Source organism: Phaenicophaeus curvirostris, chromosome 11 (assembly GCF_032191515.1).
Source record: "Phaenicophaeus curvirostris isolate KB17595 chromosome 11, BPBGC_Pcur_1.0, whole genome shotgun sequence".
Lineage (NCBI taxonomy): Eukaryota > Metazoa > Chordata > Aves > Cuculiformes > Cuculidae > Phaenicophaeus > Phaenicophaeus curvirostris.
Window position 1 is genome coordinate 12,110,825 of NC_091402.1, and position 24,942 is coordinate 12,135,766.

A 24,942-nucleotide genomic window follows, 5' to 3' on the forward strand; every position below is an offset into this window, starting at 1 on the left:
ACTAGTGAAAATGGTGCAAAGGTGATGTTCTTCAGTGTCTTCTCCAGCCAGTGTTTTTCCTTTGACAAAATATATATTTTTTCCATGTTGAGAAGCACTCCCCCAACAGAGACTCCGGCAGCACCATGTAGTTGTGCCACACACAACCTCAGGAGTTCAAACACTTCATCCTCAGGCTGTTTAGCTCCATTTAAAATATATCTCCAGCAAAGCTTGTGGGAAATGTCCTGCCAAACTCAGCACAACAGGATTTTACCTCATTTTATTTCGAGCAAATATAGTTCTTACCTGAAAATTAATTGTAGGGAGTTTGCTGTTAAAAGACCTGCCAGTTGTCATGGATAAGGGAGGCCTTATCTAATGCCTGCTTTCACAAAGAGAAAGACATCCACTAAATTAAATGGGCTTTGACTGAGGCTCTAAATTAGCACAGGCTTTTCAGTGAACCATGAAAAGACAAGTAGTTATAGACGTATAAGTACTGAAGCAGCTGTATGTGGTTATCTAAATCAAAACTAACAGATCCTGGACAAGAAGTTGCAGATGCATAGAAGACTGCCTGCACAGTATGACTGTTCACATCAGTTGTGAGCTTAGGTGGATAATCAAATGGAAACCACTGTAATGCCAATCCAACAGACAGGATTACCCTGTGTTTCACTCAGATTGCCTAATGGCTGTTAGACACAGACCCAGCTTGTTGTGTCCTTGCTCATGTTGCTGTCCTGATCATAGCCCTCAGAACACAATGATGTTCCACATTGGTGCCTGTGCGGACACCAACCCTTTAGCACTTGTTTTCAGGAACATCTAGGGTAACGGTGTGAGCAAAGCCCAAGACTGGAAAGCCTCATCTGCTTTATGGGAGAATACTGAGCATTTTTGGACGGTATTGATGTAGGGTGGGAATTCTCAGATTGTGTGGCAAGGCACTGGGTGGATGTTAGGATCAGGGTTCTTCCCTTGCCCTCTTGTGTCTGCATAGCAGGGACCATCGACTTGAGTGAAGCCCCAAGAAGCTGGCTTTGACCTTCTCGTATATTTTAATGAATGTTAATGTTGCGGAGCAGAACGGTCTGTCTTTACTGTTATTTATTTAAATAACATAAAGGTTGTAGTCACACATGAGGACAACATTGTAGGGCCACAGAAATGATTAGCTGTGGACCATACTCCAAACCAGCCTATTCTTCAAGTTACAAGCAGGTACTCGTGAGTGGTGTCCCTGATTTCAGGAAGGACTGTGCTCTGAGCAGTAAATCCTCCCTCTCAGCCAAAACTGTGAGTATTTCTAAATTTCACTGTGTTTTTCTGAAATAGCCTGATGGCCAATACTGCATTCGTGAGATCATTTTGATAATCCCAGTCACTGCCTCATTGCATGGGAAGCATTATTAAAAAGGTAATAAACTGCTACAAAGATGTGATAAAAATAGAACTAATTTGATAAATAATACAGTCGCTTAGAATCATTTACATTTGCTGTGGAGTTGTGTTCTGAAGCAAAGTTAATGTTAGGCTAAAAATTGTTGTAGATATTCCTGCCTATGAACTATGGGAAAAGGCTGAGTGAATATACGGCTGAGATTGCAGTCTACTCTGTCTTGTGCTGTTGCTTTCTTCCTCTGCTTCCAACCCCCTGCCCCCCAGCCCAAGCAAGGCTCCAGAGGATGGACAATAGGCCATTCATCATGTCAGCTGAAATGCACTGTTTTTCACAGGTACATTTACCCTAAATCCTCTCTCAGAAGACGGATTATCTCTTAGAAGAACTCTGGCACCACAGTCGCTTTTCAATAGCCACGTCAGCCACTGCCACAAAGACTGTACATGAAGGGATCAATGGTAGTTTTATCTCAAATTGCACTCAGTGTGTGTTTCTTCCAACTGACATTCATTTAAATGCTTCCTCTAAGACATCTTTTCTCTCTGTGACAGAAAAAGGATCGGACGTCCTAAACATTGTTTCCTGGGGAAAAAAGAATTAAAATATTTGCTTGACTAAGCACAAAATATTTTGGATGCATGTGTTTAATCAACAGTGAAAGCAAGTGTAGTTTATAAATTAAAATGCTAAAATTACCAGATAAGAAACAACATCCCTTATTTCATTGTAGCAGTGCTAATAAAACCATTTGAGAGGGGGAGAAAAAAAGTCCCTTTATAATTATGAGCACTTTGCTCCAAAGAAACATTAAAGCTCTAATCTGCAGTCCAGTAATTGTGCTGCCTGCCTGCGTGCTGAACCCCTTGGGAAGATAACTGTTACACACAAGATGCCACACGCGCTGCATTTGTAGTCTACTCATATTCCACATGTTTCCATCTGCTGAACAGAAAAATAGAGGACAAGCTGAGAAGAATATAGTGAGAGATACCTGCAATGTCATCTATATAATGCAGGTCTTCTGTTAGTGATGTCTGTACTCTTTGAGTTAGAAAATAATTTGCAATGAAAATGTTAGCACATGGACCTGCAACTTATCTCTGCAAAGCATTTCACCCAGATACTACAAGGTGTGGGTGAAGTTGAACAACCTCTAGCTCTGTAATGCTGGTGGCTTTGGTTCCTGGACCCACATAGATTTTCTTGTAATTAAACAACAGAGCAAGACATTATAGTATATACTATAAATCTGAGATTTTTAAGAAAGCGTTCTGTCAAAGCGGGAGGTCATAGGCATGTATTGGTAGATACAAGTTATGCTGTCAGATACCCAAAGGTCAGATTTCTTTGGAGCTGGGCTGGAGGTAATCATTGATACTCAGTTCTATGATGTGCTCTGGGAGTTTTGCAGTTTTCAGCCATCGTTTATATTTCAAATAAGAACTTGATCTCATTTTCAGAAACTCAGTGATAAAACTCTTACTGATTTCAACAGGACATGTTCTATCTCCAAATGCATATGTTACTGACTGTGAAATATTTATCTGCTCCTGGAAGTCCTGCCCAGCAGTGCAGAATGCTGTGGTGAGCTACATGAATCAGATCTATTGTGTGCAATTTAGGGTTGGAGGTAACATAACCTGCTGATGGGGGACTTAACAGATATGGCAGATGTATCATGAGCTGAAAAATAAACGCTAATAGATCAGACCAAAATGATTTTACGCTGCTCTTTTTCCTCATGCTGTTCCAGCTCTGCCTGACCTCTTTCATCTATTTCCAACAGCTACTGGAGACACTGGGCAAGTTAGTATTACTATACAGATCCAGGCAGCTGGCGATGCTGATGTGGTCATGGTGCCAAAGTAGGTCCGTTCTAGGTAGCTTGGGTGTCTTTGAATAGCAGCAGAGCTCTGCGTGGCCGTAGCACACACTTGGATAGTTTTTTGCCCTCAAAATGCATCTTCTTCATGTACTTTTTCAAGCTTCAGAACCAACCTAATAAACAAATGCTTTAAGACACCTCCATTCTTGCAGAGCTGGCAAAGGGCACATGTAGTCATTGGGCATGCGGCACTAACAAGAATCTGCAACGGGAAGTGTGTGCCTATTGGTTTCAGAAAAGGCTTCTTTAGAGTAATGCAAAGTGTTCTGTTTGCAACTTTTTACATTTGTCGCTGCAGTGGGGAATAAAAAAAAAGGGCAAGAAAAGCTAGGGAGGAATGTTTTCAGCATTTTTAAAGGTCCTTCATCCCCAGAAGAGTTTTGATGAAAACACTGACAAGGTCAGCTTTTCCTGGTGTAGAACCCAAAGCTTCAGTTTAGGAAACAAACAGTCCTTTTATCTCCTAATTTCAGATGTGTCTCTAGTCTCTGTGGACCTGAAATCTCTAGCTGACAACACAGACCAACAGATTCTCTCTTAAAACTGCTACGTTTAAAATAGATGACCTTTCTTTATATAAGGATGCCTAACTGGTTTATATCATCTTTTTTTTTTCAATTAGGTATTTTTATCTTCTTTGATTTTTATCTGATATTAGCAGTGATCATGAGACAAGTTATCAGTAAAATAGTTGCATTAGCCTATGTAAGAAGAGATTTAGATTTTTATTTGTTACCACCATTGTGGTTAGTAGTATCAGGGAACCCAAAGCACTCAATACCAAGTCAATAGCTCATTTTTTTTTAGTTTGTAGTGGTTCAGAGAGATGCATAGTCAGCAACCAGCACTCCGTTCTGAAGTAATACACATGTTTATTGGAAAAGTGGTTTATTTTTTGTGTCTTCTTGGGCATCTTATTAGAAAACATTCTGTGTGTGTATTTCAGAAGAGGAAGAAAGCATACTGAACCGTGCTTCATTTAATTTGAACTTTGTGTTTTCAAGGAACTTTATCAACCAAACTACTAAAAGTGGTTGATAAACGGATGTTTGCTTTCAAGCCAATTAGCAGTTTGAGAACCCTCAGTGGCCTGAAATGAGTCTTTCCTCTCATTTAATGCCAATATATCTGCAGAGAAAATCTGTGAATTAGCAGAATCAGTGAAAGGCTTTTCTACTTTCTCAGCTAACTGTAACAAATTTCAAAGTATTAAAATAATTACTTGTTAACATCTAACACATTGAATTCAAATTAGAGGACGAAACATTCAATGCAGAAAAGCATCTTCAGCAAAAAGAACAATATAACAATAAGGCCTCCTAATCAATGAGTCACAGTAAGGTTTTAATTGTCTGATTTATTTTTAAAAAAATTGGTTAACTTGCACAATTATTTGTCAGTTTTAATGCTGGTTGTTTACAGGAGTGTGCAGGGAATTACTTAGTTCCCAGATGAAGTTTAAACGTGCCTGGAGACTCTCTGGGGAAGGAGTTTGGAGAACTTGGTGCAAATCTCACCTGAACTCTTTGCAACGTGTTACCAGAGTTAAAGGATGCCTGTATCTCAAATTGTAAAAGCCAGCTGTCTGTGGCTTTCAGCTTAGAAAGGAAAGGAAATAGAGACAGTACTAAGTCCCTGAGATGTGCAAAGTCAGTGGTGGATTGGTTGTCTCTAGAGTAATCCAGTCCACAGTAACTATTGTATGAACTAATTATACACTGGAAATAAAAGACTGGTTAGAAGGAAACCAATAGCATGAGAAAGACAAAGACAGAAAAGGCATTAAAATTTGAGATTAAAGCTAACTTCATCCACAGATACAATTACAATGATCCATGGAAAAGTCTATCCAGTTAATAGGTTTCAACTATATGGCTAAAAATAAAATATAAATAAATAAAAATAAAATCTCAACAATGCAGAAATAGCTAAAACACCACTTTTTTCTTTATTTTTGGGATTGGCAGAAATGCTGAGGGAGTAAGTGCAGAGCCTGGCAGGGGCAGTGCTGGAGCTGGGTGGTCCTTCTTGAGCTTGAGTATGTTGCTGAACTTATTTCTGTTGTTTCTATTGATTTGAATTTTAATGCGTATCAAGGGCACCTTCAGTTTTCAGAAAAGCACTGGTCTTTCCAAAGACCTGAAAGTGATGACAGCAGTAAATAATTCCCTGGGAGCTCCTGGTGCTGCCACTAACCAGGTTCCTGCACTGGAGGCCAGCGTGGCAAGTCCTCTGCTCCAGTGCACATTTATTGTAATACGTGCATTGATTTGTGCCAACATAGTGGTGAAGATAAGAGACAAGTAGCTATAAACTACTCTCTTCCAATTATTGAGCTAGACCAACTGCTACAGAAGCAAATGTATGGCACTGGACTCCTGCAAAAATAAATTACAGTAGTGAATGTTACTGACTGCAACAATTTGGAGACCTATAAGCCAGTTGAGAAACTTCTATTAATATCACTGCTATTGATGTGTGAAGTATAACCTCTGTCCCTAGTCTCTGCCAGCTGACCTGCATGTTGTTGTGCTGCTGCAAGAGCAGGTCAGGGAGAGGCTAGCCAGGACAGAGATTTGGTGGCTGCTGTTGGAGCATCTTGCACCGTATTCCTTTTCCTCTCTTGATACCATTGTAAAGACACTCAAACTGTCCCATTTTTCAAAGCAGATCTATGCATGCAGACTCAGTAGCCCATGTATTCCCATCAAGAGAGCGTGGCATGACAAAAGGCACCTCCATTAGCTCCCTTAGGTGACATGATATCTCCTGAGTCTCACTGGAATCCATGCTCAGCCCAGTGGCTGCATCTGGCAGAAGCTTGGAGAGCCCCACAGCTGGTGTGGGCAGATGTCCTTTGCATTTGCATTTATGCCTTGTCTTGTGCTGTTACTTTATTTAGGTGCTTCACTGTTGTCCCATGGCTGCAAGGAGAGGCATGTGTTAATTCTATTGAATAGTCATGCCTAAGTTCTTGGGGAAGGTGTTCCTGCCCATGGCAGGGGGGTTGGAACTATATGATCTTTAGGGTCCCTTCCAGCCCAAACCATTCTATGATCCTGTGATTCACACGGTCTGTTCTTGGGTAGGAAGTGCCATCTGAGCATTTCTGTGAGTGTATAAGTATTGTTTGCTAAGTTTCTTTTCAAGCCAGGTTCACAGAGCTTGATTTGCATTAAAAAATGCAGGAAAGCTTCTTAATTTTCTTTCAAAGTACTTAAACTGGGAAATAACTGAGCAGGAGAAAGCAGGAATTAATACAAGATTTTCAATGCCGGTTGGAAAGTGGCTGAAGGGGACAAAGCAGATGTTGCTGCAAGACATGATCAACCGAGTATTTCACTAAAAGAGGCAGGCTTAGGCTGGGAGAAAGGTTTTGGGTTTTTTTTTAGTCTCCTTAGATTAGGCCTCCACAGGGCACAAGTCATTCATGTTTCAACAGGATTTACTGGGAGGGATCAAGTTTTTGGTTTCCATTGACTTAGAGCACAGCAGAAGAAAATGGAGAAGGAGACAGGTTATAATGGTGAGAACAAAGAGGGTCTGAAGTGCAGCTTTGTGCAAAAGGATGGGCTGGGAATCACCTCAGGAATTAACATGTGATCTCTGCCTGCATCCTGCCTTCCAAGAAGCATGTACCACTACAGATAACAACACTATTTTGACAGGGAGTATGTATGTGGGGAGGGAATGAAATACAGTTGTTATTTTTTTTTTAATCTGGAAGTGCAACTGCAGATAAGCCCCATGGGCTGAGTTATACTGCAGGCAGAGAGGTGGAGAGCTTGGAGGAGAAACTTGGCAGCATGCTACCCTTGTTGAAAAGCCACCTTGACAAAAGCAGCAGTGAAACACCTGCTTCATTGTATATGTTTGGAAGAAGCTTTTACATTGTTAAGCAGGGAGCATGGAGATTTTTAGATGTAGCCTGTGTACCACATGTTGAAAAGGGTTGTCATGGTGAGTACTGAATATCAAAGTACGGGCTCATGCAAAACCTACACAAGCTGCTGTTGTGTAAATTGAAGTTGCCCTCAAGTAAAGACATGGAAAACTCATGTAAATTATGCATTCAGTACTTCTGAATTGTGTCCTAAGAGATTTCTGTCAGCTGAAATCCCTCTGTAACGGGCAACGCACTGTCTGTTGTTCAAGTCCATCCATAATTAATGCAGGCTCAAAAGAGTTTTATGTATAAAAAAAACCAAAACAAAACAAAATCTTTTGTGTCTGCTGTTTTTCCAGAATCACTGTTCTGGATGATGGGAGCCTCCGGATTGTCAATGTCACCAAATCTGATGCAGGAAGTTATACCTGTGTGGCAACAAACCACTTCGGGACAGCAAGCAGCACCGGCAGCTTGGTTGTGAAAGGTAATGGCAATTTTTATTGCATATGACTGATAGTGTATCTAAGCAACTCAAGCAGCACTATGCATGCTGCACCTTTCCGCTTTGATGCTGATATGAGTAAAACCTGAGGGGATTAAAGTGTCTTTCGCAGTCAGGCTCTCCTACACCTCAGAAACCTACTGAGCCTCGTGGTTCACAGGCAGCATCAACAGCAAGGGGTCTGTGGTTGAACTGACTGATAGTGTTTACAGTTTTAAATTATACTGCAAATGATGTGAGCATGGTAACACAAAGCCAGGACCTTGGTCCCTATCATTGCAAGACTTGTTTCTAGCAGTGGCCAGTAACCATGCTTGAGCAGTATTGGATGTCGCTGCAGCCAGCTGTGTCCTAAGATTCAGTTTTGCAAAGGACGTCCATAATGGCATGGTGTATGTGTAGAGAAACGTGGCCCGCAGCATGCTGAGATTAGGTGGTGCCCTTTAGAAACATGCCTTATCTAGTTCAGCTTCATTTATTCTTGTTACACCTAAACTTCTATCATCTTTTTAAAAACCTTCTGGACTCTTAATTACACCTTGTCTTGTGGCAGAATAATGTAAGAGCTTCACTTATGCAATGCAATGTCATAATGTCCAAAAAGAAGCACAAACACTGATTTATTTTTGTTATTTCTTATCCAGGCTGCGTTTCTGCATTTCAGGAATTCCAAATGTGTGTTCATGTGTATTCAGAATTTTTCTATCAACAATTTTTTTCAAAAGTAAAAGCTATAACATTTGACAAAGACATTTGAAGCAATAATTTGATAAACAATGAGAGACACTGACAAATGTCTTAAATTAATTTTTGACCTGCTTATGAGTTAGTCCAATGTCTGATGAATTATTGTAGGCAATGAACATTTAGATTATTAGACTTAATAATCACTCTCCATCTCCTCCATATTTGTAGAAAAAGCCTATATTGAATAACAAATCAGGAAAGACTGATTAAAAAGCAATAAATCAATCAAAGCTCTAATGCTGTCAGTTTTAATTCTCCTGTATATTGGCATTGATGGATAGTATTCAGTTAGAGACTCTCCCTATCATTTATTTCTACAGTATGTAGGGAATACTTTAAAATGTTTTAATGCAAGTTTTAATCCCTGTCTTTTATAGTTGGAACACATTTCAGCAAGTAATGTCAGGATCAGGCAAGAGCTGATAAAGCTGGTGAGCCCCTGTTACAGCTGGAAACTGCAGGTGAAAATGGTGCAGCAGCAGATTTTTCTCAGAGCAAAATGTTTCTCTCTACCTTAACTATCCAGTGAAGTAAAGTTATATGGGATGTTTCTAGGGTTGTACTTCATAGCACTTACCTTTCTGCTTCCCTTATGCCAAGGGACCAATGGTGCAGCCCCAGGGTGGAGGACTGTGTCATCCTTTCATACCTTCAACAGGTACAAGGAACCCTGCAGAGGAATGTATTGAGACCAAGTGTTGTTCAAGTTTAGGGTTGTTTTTTAATAGCTTGGATGGCATTTGTCTATGCCCATGCTGGTCTGCCTTTTCTTAATCTGTGTCGTCCTAAGGAGATGCCTACAGCAAATAGCTAGGAAAGCACTGCTCAGGAAATGCGAACATAAAAAAAGACCGTGTCTATTATTAAAAGGGTTGATCAGCTACTATCTATCCCAGAGCAAAACTGGAGAGCAATAATGGTAAACACAGCCAACAAACATCCTTCCCTGGGACTCTTAAGGAGGGTGGCCAGTGTTCACAGCAGGAGGCACCAGCTTTGTATCTGTAGCTGGGGCCATCCTGGTTTTCAGAATGCTGCAAGGCACCAAGGGGGCTGAATCTGGGTCTGCAGTTCAGGGATCACTTGTACCACCACAAAAAAGCCAATCATTGAAAACAGGATGGTATTTCGTTTCTGTTATTGAAGAGTCACGCTTCCGTAATTCTTTGCTTATCCTTTCTTGCTTGCAGTACCCAAGGAGTAGCCTGTAACTCTGAGCACAATAGTCAGCAGCTATTGTGCCTGATATTTGGGTTCACATGGTTTACAAATCACTTTTCTTTGCGGTAAGGTTATAAAGGATTAGCAAGTACTTTTTCTCCCTCAGTGCTCCATTTTAACTCGATTCCATTAGCATTAATGGGAGCGACACATGTGCATGAAGCAGAGAATAAACTCTTAAACCTGAGATGTGGATATTAGCAGCAAACTGAGAAATGCAATTTCAAAGTCTATCCCATAAAAAGTATAAAAGAGCAGAAACTATTCTGAACTCCAAATGAACTGTGTAAAATACTGTATTTTATACTGCCCTAAGTAAAACACTGGGAAGTTTTGACGGAAATATGACTGAATACCTTATTTTAACTCAGTTTTGTGGTGTACAAAAAGATTAATTTATCAGCTGATGAGTTTTTTGACCTTAAGATATGCTCATATGCTTTTCTAACTCATCTTACGTCATTGAGTAAAAGACTGTGAAGGACAAAAGACATTTTTTCTAACCTTCCTATGTTCTTCCATTAACATTGCAGGTTCTCTTTTTTTTTTAATTTTCAATTTCTTTCTCTCTCAGGGAGACATGCCGACAGTGTCAAAGACAGTGTAGGCCAGAATGGGAGGAGGAGAGTATCTGTTACACCAGAACCAAGGAGCTTAAAATAAATCTCTGGCAAACAACCAGAGAGGGATGAATAAATATTCATATTATGCATGAGTAGACAGCTTAAAAAATAGGAAATTCTGATGGACGCCAAGGGCTATGTATCAACATGCTGTTGTCAAAACTGGTGAACCTTGGTGATTTTCCAAACCAGTGAAATAGTGGATTGGGTTTGGGTTTGTTCTGTTAGTTGGTGCTAAATGAGAACCACTCTGGCCTCTGAGACATGAAATTATCCAAACTTGCATGTATGGTTTGACCTTTAAATTAAAAAGCAGGATTGAATTTGCAAGAGTAGAGAGGAGTCTTTCAGTGTTCAGAGCTATGAAAAACATGTTTACATCTAGTATATAAATATTAATTTTCCATCTTTCTTTTTCTATTTTTTCCTGTACTTTAAGCTAAATGTTCAATACTTCAAACACACAGAAGGACTATAGACTTTCTTAATATTGGGGAATTAAATGACAAATGGTGTAAGCAGGCGTAGACTGTACAATATGATCTTATGTGTATTTAATACAGTCATATAAACTGGCAGCTCTGGGATGTGGAACTAACTTCATGACCTTGTAATAAAAACTCTGAACATAGGAAGTGCAAGAAGAGGCTGCTGGTGCTAATGTCCCAGCTTGGGCAATGACTAAGACCTAAGTAAAGTTTCTTGGGCAGCATAAGGTATGGAAGGAGCAAGGAAAACAAGCTAATAACAGGACTACAAATAAGAGCAGCATATCACCCCATTTCCTTCACAGGATGAGAAAATGCTTGTCAGGCAGCTTGTTTCCTATCAAACACACTAAGTATCTTGATGAACCTGTGGCCAGCTTTGCTTTTGTAATGTTGGAGGCAAGTGGATTGTGGCATTCAGTCGAGACATGTGTGGCTGCTTCTCTAACATCTGCTTTACTTTTGGCTGTGTTCTAAGCTTTAAATCTGTCTCTATAAATATATATATATATAAATCTATCTGTAAATCTAATAATTCTGCTTGACTGCATGGCCTGTAGCTTCCTGGTGCAGTCCTTTGTAATTTCTGGGTAAACAGCAGCAACGTGTCGTGCTCTGGCAGGTGAGTGATTGTACAGATAACTGGCACTGCTACTGGTTCTGAAGAACCTTGGGCTGTGGGGCGTGGAACTGGCCACAGAAGAGCAGTGGCAGGGATTGTCCTGTAACAGAGATGCTCTAGGGTTTCAAAGCACTCCAGCTGGACAGAAATGGCTTTTTGTGCCATTTTTTTTATCCAGTTGCCTTTGATTGCAGACCAGGATGATCCAGTCCTTTCCAGTCCCGTTATTTCTGTGGTTTAATGTACAGGAGTATGTGGATGCTTGGTAGAGTCTGTACCTTTCTGGTTTTGTCAGGAAGTACTTCAATTCAGGTGTTATTGTTGCATGTCTTACAAGGGCAAGTTACAATGACTTTATTTGCCTGTTTCATTACGATGCACCTTTAACATTTTCCTACTGCTGTTAGCTCAGCCCGTTTGGACTGTCACGGGAGGGCTCAAGGCAGTAAAACCAAGAGAACTTTTGTTAGCTAGTATCCATAGCACTTTAGCAGAAAAAGAATACAAAGATAATGTCAGTAGGTTATTTTTTCCTCATGCTTGAATAGACTGATAGTTTTGATTTTGTCCAGCACACTGATCCAAATTATTTTTTATAAAATTGCATATTTTCCATTCCAAGCCTATTCCTTTGTGTGAATGTTGAATTGGTGTATTGCATTTAAAATTGAAGCAATTGATGAAATACTGCAAGTTCTGTTCCATTATAAAATAACTTTTCAGAGAATTCAAATGTTATTGCCTCTAAACTTGTAATTTGTACTGTGTTATTCTAGTCCTTTGAAAGCGGCTGGGCTCGTAGCTCAGAGTCAGCGCTGTGCTGATCAGCATGGATGCAGCCTTCAAGCTCTGTAAAAATGGTATCAGTGGGATGCGGTGGCCTTTCTGGCCCTTCTGGCTATCTATGGTTGTCACCATTTTAACATCACTTGATCAGTGTTGAATGTTGTAAAATGTGTTGTGCTTGCCTCACATCCATGGGGCTAGTGTGGATTTATACTACTGTAGATTGTATTAGTAGATAAGAATTAACTGTTTTTTCAGCTTCGGAGTCTATGAATATTGTGCTGCCCATAGAGAGGTAAAAAAAGTTTAGTTCACCAGCTCCACAGGTGTGCACCAGTGAAGGGACATGGCTCTCTAATGACTGGCCATCTGTCTGCTTTTGCATGTTTCAGAAGTTTTGTTTTGAACATAGCTGATAATGCATGGTGCAGGGTTTCTTCAAGTCATTTGTGGCTTAATTTCCACATAATACAGTAATCTGGCATGTGCTAACGAGCACATATGCAATCAAGCAAAATTGCTTATGTCTCCTTTTCTATTTGGACATAATATTCTTCAGCTGGCTTGAGGTGACTTTGACACCTTCATATCCATGAGCTTTCTGAAACTGAATGCTGCAGAGGCTCGTTACTGATGTATGTGTGTCAACAGTGCTCATCATGGAATGCTGGATTTTGAATTTCACAGGACTGGAGCATCTTGTAGTTCTTTCTACTTTTGAAGACCTCATTATAACACCCTATAATTGCATTAAAGACAACTCAGTATAATCCCTTCTGTTTGATTTTTTTTTTTAAATATTATTTGTTTATAAACTTATAGGTCCAAGCAGACTCTTAAATTAATCCCATTTTTATATAGTAGTCTAAAAAATAAAACTCAGAAAACAGAAAGATCAAACTCATATAGAAAATCTTATAGTCTGAATGATCCCTCATGGGTTTTCAGAGACTGGTTTTATTCTTTTGGAAATGTTTACATGTTATCACACTTCAAACTTTTTTTTTGTTGAATATTCATAGATAAACTCAATTCAGAATGTGAATACCTAGACTGTTATCATGTTTTAGATTATAGTTGTGTGTTCCTTAAAAAATTATTTCCACCACTAGGATGGTGTATGTGTCTATTTGTATCTTGTTTTATACTTACAAATAATTTATTTCCATCATCACAGACACTGATTCTGCATAAAAGAGCTAGAATTGCTGACTGTGTTCTTTAGCATCTGCTTTGACTTCAGTGCCAGGTGTTTAATATATCTTATTTTCTCTTAGTCAGAAATATAAATAGCATCTTGGAAATATATCTGCCAACATCTGCAGAGGTGTTGGGTGCATTAACAAAGTTTCTGTCCTTGTTAGGGAGCACTCTGGATCTGGTTGCAGAGGAACCCTGTAATGGTTTTTCTTTGCAGTTGTACAAAATGTAGATCTTTTAGCAAGGAATGTGTGTTTGTGAGTGGGGTTTTTTTGTTTGGTTTTTTTTTTTTAATCGGTGAATACGAATTTTACCAGCTGCTTTCAACTTTGTCTTGACAGCTTCAAGTAACTGGGATATCAGTTGCTTGGGATGGAGGACTAACCTTTTTTCCAAGAGGAACAGGAAGACATACATTAAGATGTTGGGGGGTTTACATTAACCAAGGGAAAAATACAGCAGCTGCTTAAATCTGTTGACCATCCATATTACCAGAAACCCTCTCGGTACCTCCTAGACTTTTCCCCCCATCAGATACAGTGGTGCTTCTTTGCTCGTATGGAAGGCTGTACCAGAAATCTATTGCAGGCATTTTCTATACCATCTGTCCATATGTTGTGGGTTTAATGGTTAGTCATTGTGAAACTTGAGTAGCCCCTCTGTTACTCTTTCTGAAGTCGGTCTTGATCCAGCAGTGTTTAAGGTTGTGCAAGGTCTTTATTTTTCTTGCCTCACAGCTCAGTTCAATCTAATTTAAATTCATGGTGGTTATGCCTCAGCCCTTAAGAAAGGACCTGGTTAAATGACACCTGGTGTTGATAGCTCAAAATATAATTTTAAAAAGAGAGGCAGAACTTAAAGTAATCATCCCAGAGCAGCACTTTAGGGCTGTCCATATTTTATTGGTTTTTTATAATTATGCTGGATAGCACACAAGGTGTGTGTTCAGCTGATGCCAAAGCCAAGATTTTCTACCCTTACCACAGAATCAGAACTTGAAAATCAAAAGAAGCTTTATTGCTGTCAAAAATGTTTTTTGTATTAGTGGCCAGACACAGTTTTTATATATAGTCCAGACATACATGAATATTCCTTATCAGGCTTAATACATTGTATTAAAAAAAAATCGGGGAGAAAAAGTCGATTTGGAGTACAAACTGTTGTTCTCTAGAATCTCTAAATCAGGGTTTTATAGGCAGAATGAGTATAGAGAGACCCATACAAATATATCATCACTGATTTATTCATAAGTACATTGCTCTATTCTCATGTCTAGGAAGTAAAGCTTTTTTCTAAGTTTGAAAACCTCTCTTGACTTCTAACTCAAAACCAGTAGCAAATTCTTGATTTCAACAACTGGCAATGAAAGGAATAAACTTCAGGTGTAAAATTGTAAAGGAATGTATTCAGCTGTAATTGGACTATTTCCACCTACACCAATTATTTGTAGGACACAATTAAGGGTATTTTGTTAGGTTTCAGTAAAATTATGAGCCAAAGCACTACATGAAAGTCACAATTGTAAATGAGAGAGCTGTGTCACATCTACTCCCTCCCAGCAACTGTGGAGGTCCCAGTGTGTTAGGCTGCACTTTACAGGATCTCCTTAATGCTGTTTTGAAAAACAGCTGGTGAACAGGCTGCTATCTGGTAGATACCTCAGGGTCCTTGCAGTTTTTAAGGAGCTTTTCTTAATGTGGCACATAAATCATTAGCTTTAATCAAATATTTTATAGTTTCAGGCACCTAACATGAAATGGCATGATCAGCAGGTCCAGGGAGTTTATTCTCCCTCTGTACTCGGCACTGGTGAGACCGCTCCTCGAACCCTGTGTTCAGTTCTGGGCCCCTCACCACAAGAAGGATGTTGAGGCTCTGGAGCGAGTCCAGAGAAGAGCATCAAAGCTGGTGAAGGGGCTGGAGAACAGGCCTTATAAGGAACGGCTGAGAGAGCTGGGGGTGTTTAGGCTGGAGAAGAGGAGGCTGAGGGGAGACCTCATTGCTCTCTATAACTACCTGAAAGGAGGTTTTGGAGAGGAGGGAGCTGGGCTCTTCTCCCAAGGGACAGGGGACAGGACAAGAGGGAATGGCCTCAAGCTCCGCCAGGGGAGATTTAGGCTGGACATTAGGAAAAAATTTTTCACAGAAAGGGTCATTGGGCACTGGAACAGGCTGCCCAGGGAGGTGGTTGATTCACCTTCCCTGGAGGTGTTTAAGGCACGGGTGGACGAGGTGCTAAGGGGCATGGTTTAGTGTTTGATAGGAATGGTTGGACTCGATGATCTGGTGGGTCTCTTCCAACCTGGTTATTCTATGATTCTATGATTATTTCCAACTGAAAACCACAATCAAGGTTATTATACAATGTCTATCCAGATTTCCTTCTGCAGCTGTAAGGAACTCACCTTTGTGGTTCAGAGCTGGCAGGTGCATCTCCTCTGCATGTGTTTCACATGAGTCTTGTAAACATCTAGGTTTTCTCCCAGCTGCATTCAGGTGAGGACCTGAAGTCTTCAAAAAAGACAGATCAGCCCCAAAGCACCCCAGGAAAGATGATATAGCTGTGTATTATGTCAGCATTTCCATTTTTCTGACAGTTAATTGAAGCAAAAGGGTTGTAATTATTGTAAGATTATAGAAGTGGCAAAATAAGAAGCAGATGCCTCATCTGCTGTCAAGCCTTCCCCAAAGCTGCCCCTCCTTGGGTCTGCTCAGATATGCCTTTTGCATTTGATTTCCTTAGTATGAACTTGCCAAACACTACAGCCATGAACTGTTAGCTGTATGATGCTGGGGAAGGTCAGTGACCTTGCTTAGGCGTTGATGAGGATCATGGCAAGCATCACAGGGACCAGTCCATCACTAGGTATTTTCATCAGCCCTTTCAGGGATGCATCATAACAAAAGTTTATGGTCAAACTTTTGAGTGACATTTAACTCACAACAACTTATGATGGAACAGCATTGCGAGAGCTGGTGATTTGTTATGTGAGAGATAAAATATTAGGTCAGCTGCTAAGGACAGAATGAGTAAATGGTGAAGAAATGTGTAAATGAAAGAAGCTGTAAAATACCAAGAGTTTGCTCATAGATCTATGAATGAAGTAAGTTAGGGTGTTGGGATTTTTCTTGTAAACACTTACTGATCATAACAAATAAAACATGTAAGCATAATATAACTGTTACACTTCATTAAATTTGCAGCAGACAATTAATTTTGTTTAGGCAATTCAAAGGGTCTTCTGTAGTACAGATTCAGTTTAATTGAAAGTATTACCACAAGTAGACAGTAAGAAATATATTGAAGATATCCATCTGGCTTGCACTGAAAACCTTGTGCATTTTTTTTTCTGTGGCAGTAACAGGCCTTACTAATTGCCTTATTTTAGCTGGTTTACCGTCAGTGTGATTTAGCCATTAACGTGATAGAAATCATCTTGGTGAAGAGCTTGATATTAAAAAGCATAGATCTCCAGCCTATCTCTCTTGCTCACATTATTGGTGTTATATTTCAAAAGCGGCAGTACAAATATACTGACTGTTCTAGGTACTTTGCGTATCTGATTCTGATGTAGAGAGAGCCAGTTGGTGTGAAATATTTGCTCTGGATAATGGTAAATGCAGCAGATTTTCTCCCCCCACTTCCCTTTCCACCACCTTCCTCTTTCCCCTATGTGTCCTTCCTACCCCTAGCCAACTCTTCAGGGGTCTTAAAACTGGTAAACGCACAGGTAAATAAGGAAATTAAGCAAGAGCAAGTGGCTGATGCTTATAAATTTACCTAATTCAGTACATAACGTGTAAAAAAACACTTTTTTTTAGAAAAGTTCAACCTGTCTGTATACCTTACAGAAAAAAAAAATCACAATTTTATTCTGTATTTTTATCGTAAAACCACAATGTTTTGCAGAGTCAGGATTACTGCACCCTTTCCTGCCTTAAAAAAGGTATAGAATTTTCAAAAGCTCAATGTGTCTGTTTTAGTAATTTTCTTGTCCTCTCCCAAAAAAAAGCAAGATGTTCAAGAGTTGTCAGTCATCAATAGAAGACCGAGTTTTTCAGCTCATCGTTGGCGATTAAATCCATACATAAGCTGAAAAAGGAGATGACCTATAGGTTAAACACAGACTCTTAATGAGACGAAAGCAGGTTAATTAACACTTTTCATCAACTTGCTTCAGTTTATTTTAACGTGATCCATTTCAGAAAGGTTAAAATATTTTTCAGGTTTTGGATACAAATGAATACCCAACATAGTTAAAATGAAACAGAGATCAAGGATTTCTGATAGATATTTTGACCAAAATAAATGTAGTGTATTTGATAATATGTGTGTGTGTTTACGTATGTGATTGCATATAAAACATAAGCAACAAAGTATTTTTTCTAATAGTTAATTTCCTAAGTGAAGAAGACTCACCAGAGCTTGTTAACTGGAAATTACTATCAGATCATGAACAGTTACAAATTCACAAGAAAGGGTATGTGTTCAACTTAACATTTTCCACCCATTTCCCTAGCTGTTGCAGAGGATTATTTTAGCCCTTGGAGAAGAGCTGTTATGAGAAGTAAGAAAATCTGTGGTCTGTAGGATGAGCCAGCATGGTGCAGCCCGGTTAACAAGGTGACACTGCCATGTGGAGCAAACCAGTAGTGTGCTCAAGAGAGTAAGTCAGTTGGAGGTAGCTGAGCTGATTGACCTTTCCCATGCTGGCGGCTCTGGCAGCTAACAGGGCTACTTAAGAAGAAAGGAGTCCAGCCGGGCTTGTGTATAAGGGGCCGTATCTCAGTTTCTGCAGTTTTGTATGTCTTGTGTGGAGTTACCAGGAATTTCTGACACTGGAAGTTCTGTCTCCTTCCACTTTTAATTTCATGGGATTATTTTGCTTTCTAGAAAATGAAACATGACAGTTGCTCTGCTGTGGGTGTAATCCTATACCTCTTCTTCGTCTGAGAAGAACTTGTTTTGTAAGTCTACTATAATTATGAGTTTAATCTTCATCCCAAAGGAGGATACACACAGTTTGTCCTTTTCCAAAGCATGCAGTGGGATGAACTTCCTGAGATGAGTTTCATGGGAATCCCATAAATCCTGCATAAATTAGGGCCGTACTCTTAGAGAAAATAATACAACAAAGAAAACTGAGATCATTTTAGTGTACAGTCCTGTTGTGGAAGATGGGACCTGGTTTCCCTAGAGCCACTTCTCTCCACGCTGAAGTAATTGAGTCTGACTGCATAAAGGGATGGGGAGACAACAATCTAAACATGACATTCATTGAGAAAGAGACTGCCAATCTCCATTTCAGGTAAAGAGTAAGGAAGAGGTGTAGGAGAGTAGAGGGGGAAGGTAATAGTGACTCTCATCCTAAGAACTTTATATCCTTGAAAATATGACTAAGAACAGACTGGCCTAAAGGCTGTGTTTTTAACATCAAAGATACAGAGGAAGTGTTTAGAGAGCACATTTTTTGTCGTAGAAGGAAAAAAGTGTAAAAGTGTTGAAGAAAAGAATCTGGGACAGTACTTAGAGAGAGATGAGTCCTCTTGTGTATTTTCTCAGAAGCATTTTTGGAAGCAGCTTAGCAGAACCAAACTTCTGAGGTTTTGATCTGTTGTGACTTTGTCCCTAAGCCTAGCTGGATTGCAAACAGGTTACTCAAAGTTGCTTATCAGATAATAATAGCCAAGTCACACATGGATAAAGAGTAGGAGTGATGGGGTTTGACACATCAGAGAGTAACTGAAGCACTGCTGAATGATGATGAGGTGGCACATGCAATATTACAGGCTCCTGGGACCTAGTTTTCCCCTCTTCTAACGCAACATAAGTAAGATTATGAGCAATCTCATCAAAGTTAACATGGAGACTAGAGTCTCTTGTCTTAATCCCAAAGTTGTGATGGCAGAGAGAATTTAATATGAGACAGTGCCGGAATATATTAAGTTCTAGGTGTAGGATCACAGTGCTTAAGCCAGTCATTTAGGAGTACAACATGAATACAAATGTTTATGACTCAGGTTGACTATGAAATACAAGGAAGTTTTGGCACTGAAATGATTTTCCATGCCTTGGGTTAGTTTTTTCTCTCTCTTTCATGTACACATTTGGAATATAAACTTTCCTTTCATTATGTTCGATGTTTTAAGTGTATCATGAAGAACTAGTGATCCAAGTTTTAGTATTGTGTTTTCTTCTAGCTCCATTGCAAATATATCTCAATAATCATCATTATCAGAGTTTGTTTAGAAAGTCAGCCGTATTTCACTAGGGGAAACTTCAGTTCCTTTCTTGTCTGAGTGCACAACAGAAAGTCTCTGTAAAGATCCAAGCCTGAATCCATTAGTCCCAGTGGCTGAACTGTTCGGTGCAGTTGACAATGAACATCATTTCATGTAGCAGACAGCCGTGAGTGAGAGTGTTGGACAGAAGCACTGTAGACATGGCTGAAGCCCTAGCAAAGCTGTGTGCTTGGGGCCAAACTCATCCATCGCTGAAACCAGGCTGACAGGAGAGATGGTAGCGCTGGCAAGCTATTTGTTCCTCCTCTTCTCTATGTGTATCTTTGCAAGTTGGATCTTGCTTCTTCTTGTGAAATTTTTTGCATAAGAAAAGCTTATAGCTAATTTGAAGTAAAATGCCATGTAACGGGAGAAATGTCAGGGACACTTTTTAATGATTCTGTGTGTTGAATATTTATTCAGTAGAGTAGGAGCTGGGATTTTTGAGCAAGTTATAATGATTGGATGGTCTTGCAGGTTGTTATTTTCATTTGACACATGTTCCTGTCTCCATCCTGCCCCTTCCTGTAACATCAAGACTGGGCTCAACCAACAAGTGAGCAAAACAGTAGCACTCCCCTCAGAAGAAGTGTTTGCCTTCCTAGCTTGTCACTAGTTAATTGGAACATGGAGACACGAGTCACTTCCTTGCAAGAGAGCACAGGACATTGAGACATCTTGCCTTCACCAGGAAACAAATTAGGTCTTTTTGGCTCAGAATATTTTTTTCAAGCTTTGTTTTGTTGATTCTATTCCTACTGTTACTTGATCTATTCGAGAATAGGTGTTTAGGCTTCAATCTCACCTGTGGTAATGTGGAATTCTCAACAGGGTTTCAAGACAAAGTTAATCTTAAAAAAAAATGTCTACTGTGCACAGAGGTATAAGAAGACAAAATATTTTATAATGAACATGTTATTTCCATTTTATAGGCTGAGCAAATAAGACAGCGGAGGCTTTTAATGACTTGCTCAAGGTCAGGCAGAAAGTAAGGAGGAGAGCTCCATTTATTCCCTCTCCATCTGAGGTCTCTGCACTGACCTTCACCCCACAGAGCAGCCTTGCTCCTCACGCTGTACTCTGCCCCCTCTTTTGCTTATCTAATTGTCTTTCCGATGGAATTTTGTTAAGCATAATTGTTCACACTTGGTTGTGATTCAAAGTCTAAATATTCCAACTAGTGTTTTACAGGCTGGCTTTCCTGCTGTGCTCGCCCCTAGCAGGAGCAATGCGGGTCTGGATGTGCTCCTTCTGTGAATATCGCTAAAGAGAGCTGAAATGACTCCCTTTGTCTTCCTTTTCCTGTTGCCTGACTCAGTTCTTTGGATACTTGTAAATTCCTGAGGTTTGGAGCTAGGTTTGCCTAAGTGCTACTGTGTTTTCTTCATTTGACTTAAACTTGCAGGTACTTTTTGGTAATGTATGTTTTCCACAAACTGTCCTAGATAGACTTAAATTTTCTGCTAATTGTATGTACAACTTGAATTCAGCATTATAGTTATTAACTAGAAGCATCCATCTTCTATTTGAAATAACATTTATTTAAAGTTACTTAAATTTTGTTTTAAAATAATTATACATGGAAGAAAATTGAACACTAACTATGGCAGCAATCTTTTTTTTTTGTGTTTACTTTATTTAAAAGTTTGACTTTTTTATTTGAGGTTGATCTTTTGAGCTGAATTCACAAGATTTATTTTAAGCCAAATACATTATTTTAAAAGTTATTTGGATAATTGATTGCCCTACCTGCTTGCAGATTTTCATGCCTTGTCCTGCCCACTGCATAACAACTTAATTATGTCTTGTTGTCTGGATGTCATTTCCTAAAGCACAAGAGAAATGCTCATATTTCTTTTTAGTGTAGATTGTAAATAGCTCGGGAATTTTGGATCTTTCTTTTGTGTGGTAGAGTCATTGCTCTATGGGAGCTATTTGAGAAAACTTCGGCTAATTATATTCTAATTATAAAATAGTAGGAGCAGATGCTGCTTTAGAAAAATACTTAGTTGAAGGTATTCACAGGATGGATACATCAACCTACCCAGACTATATGCCATTGTGGTAACAGCAGGAGATAAACACTCTGTGGTTAAAATGGAAGTAGTCTTTTTTCCTTATGACAGATAGCCGTGAGTTCCAGTCAAACACTCCCCATGTTCTTCTTGCAGGTTTTATATTGTGTTTTCTGTTCTAATGGAGATTCAAACCAATATATTTGGTACTTATTAAAGTTAGTGAACCTTGATAGTCCACTTTATGTCAAGGGTCGTGGGGATTTTTTTGAGGTCTGCCAGGAGGTGGAGGGAGGAATAGCAAAAAAAGAATTGTATGTTAGAAATGTGGAAAGTTACAGCAAGGGACTAAGTCCTGATTGCTCATTAGAGCTCAACAGCACAGACCCACTGAACTTGAGGGTTAAGGCATCTGGAAGCAGCAGAGAACATGCTGAACAGGAGCGGGTTTTTATTTTAAAAGTAGGCTTGAGAAGTGATAAAACTGCTAAATGGCAGAAGTTTGACTTTGGAATTATCCCTGGTGGTTTTTCATTTAATAATGAGGATATATTCAGTAGATCCTAATTCTTTGCCTCCATAACCAAGAAAGTCACAGTTGGAGGAAATCGATTAAAGTTATTTAGCAAGGACAAAACTCTCTTGTTCGGTTGTGGACATAAGAGTTGTCCCCATCCAAGCAGGGTATTCCCTACGGATACGTTGGCCAAACCAATTTAGCAATGGGAATATTCAGTATATTCTTCTGCCGTGCCACACAAGGCTCCTAATTTCAAATATAACTATTGGCTCTGGTGCCCAAGTTATGTTTCTAAGTGCTGGCTTTTATAAAGTCTCTCTAGTCACTGTCTGTAAGACAGGTCCTACAAGGGTCAGGCAATGGAGGCTGCAAAGCATGCAGAGATTTGCTGCATGTTCTAAATTCCTTTTTAATAGCAGCAAGGATCATTAGTCTCATCTCACAGAAGTAAAATCTTAGACCCAGTGCTGCTCTTATTCTGCAGTGAATCAAAATTCTCAGGGGAAAACATAGACAAAAAACTTTAAAAACAAATACAGAAGTGACTGCAGGAGGCCTTGCCACTTGACCAGATGAAAGCAAAAGGCAGAGCTTCCCTTTGGTTTTGTACTGCAGCTTAAGAGAAGCTGTGCACCTGTAGTTTTATTGCAGCATGTGATAGCCAAAATCCCACTGTAAAGAAGATAGTTCCTGAAGTAAGTTAGGGGCATCCCTGAACATATGCAGCCACACATGAATATAATAATGAAAACAAATTTACTTCAGGTTAGATGTGGTTATATACCATAAGGATATTGTGACATCCTCTACACCTGTGTATGTGTGAAGTTTTATAGCCAGTATACTCTGATTATTTTAATAAGGTATTGAGTATTACTGAGAAACAAGTGTGTTAATCTTGAGAATCAAGGTGTATTTTGTCTTACTGCAAATTGCATTATTGTATCAAATGGCACTTATACAAATATCTGTATTATAGCATGGGGGGGTACTAATTCTAAGTAGATATATTGATATAGCAGTTTAGTGAAAATGTTTATTTTCACCAAGTTAAAACACATAGAAATTGAAGTAGAACAATCTGAAATTAGCCTGATTTCTTAATGAGACGGTTAAAATGTTTCCAGTTTTCAGAGATACCTGTAGGTCCTTCCTATCCAGTTCCCGTTACTGATATGAATGCTGATGCATTGTGTTCACACTAGGCACTTCGGAAGATTGCTGTGTCTTGGGACACTCGATAATTGACCTGTATGCCAAACTAGCTTATCCGAAGACATTCATGACACATGCAAGTCTTGATCTGGGTGACGTTAAGGATGGTTAAGCTAAGGATCATTCACAAGGGAGCTGAAAAGTCCACCTAGTTATTATCATGCTATTCTGTAAATTTGATGGCTCAGGAGGCATCTGTTCCTAATGACTCTTAATTTGGGATTTATCCTTGCATGTCAGATAATTCTTAACACCTTGATCCTGATGAGGAGGGTGTACATAATAGATATAGAACTCAGACATGAAAGACCTAAACCACATTCTGTACCATAAAAATGCAAACCCTGTACCAGTCACTTCAGAATTTTTCAGTTTGAATGCCTGTATATCAAGTTATTGCTACTCTGCTTCTTTTTGAAACTTTTTTTATTCATGGTCATTACTTTTCAAAACATATTTAAAAGTGCCATGAATCAACCATCTCAGCAGACTAAACTGTTCAAAGGGGCAAAATGCTGTTGGCCACTCTGTACATGGGCTGCACAGCAAACTGCCTGGCATTACATTTGCACAATTACCTGTGGTTTGTGTTAAAGGAGAATGGTGATTGATCCTTGAGTGACTTGCAATTTATCAAAGATTAGATATGATTTCTCCTGTATCTGATTAACCTTCTCTGTAAGATGGCCATCATTTTTGCAATGACAGTAGATTATTCCATACCTGAAAAGATGAATATCAGCTAGTTGCAATCAATAGCCCACAAAAGGTGACACCTTGAATTCACTGGGATATCTATAAAGTGTGTCACAAATGGTTCAATCGTTTGTCAAATATACCAATTTCATTTAAGGCACCTCTGAAGTAAATTGGCTTTTATCTTAGTCTAAAATGCAAAGAGCTAGAAAAGGGATGTTGGGGGTTTGTAGTGTAATCAGGCCCTGTTGCACACTGTTATAAAGAGCAAGTACAAATTTCTATGAGTGACAGATTTGATTGTCATTTCCAGACCCTATTACATATGATTTTCTTTAGCACAATTCAGAGAATCATAGAATAACCAGGTTGGAAGAGACCCACCGGATCATCGAGTCCAACCATTCCTATCAAACACTAAACCATGTCCCTCAGCACCTCATCCACCCATGCCTTAAACACCTCCAGGGAAGGTGAATCAACCCCCTCCCTGGGCAGCCTGTTCCAGTGCCCAATGACCCTTTCTGCGAAAAATTTTTTCCTAATGTCCAGCCTAAATCTCCCCTGGCGGAGCTTGAGGCCATTCCCTCTTGTCCTGTCCCCTGTCACTTGGGAGAAGAGGCCAGCACCCTCCTCTCTACAACCTCCTTTCAGGTAGTTGTAGAGAGCAATGAGGTCTCCCCTCAGCCTCCTCTTCTCCAGGCTAAACACCCCCAGCTCTCTCAGCCGCTCCTCATAAAGCCTGTTCTCCAGCCCCCTCACCAGCCTCGTTGCTCTTCTCTGGACTCGCTCCAGAGCCTCAACATCCTTCTTGTGGTGAGGGGCCCAGAACTGAACACAGGATTCAATATGTATGCATTCAAT

At 39.6% G+C, this 24,942-nt stretch overlaps 1 protein-coding gene across 4 annotated transcripts in view; it reads left to right on the forward strand.

Moving 5' to 3' along the window:
* Positions 1-24,942, forward strand: part of CNTN4 (contactin 4) — a 332,207-nt gene that overhangs the window by 283,609 nt on the left and 23,656 nt on the right. For all 4 annotated transcript variants that reach the window (XM_069866137.1, XM_069866140.1, XM_069866138.1 and 1 more), the window contains one exon: positions 7,518-7,645. In XM_069866137.1, coding sequence (XP_069722238.1) covers positions 7,518-7,645 — 128 coding nt within the window. The remainder of the gene's footprint in view (positions 1-7,517; positions 7,646-24,942) is intronic.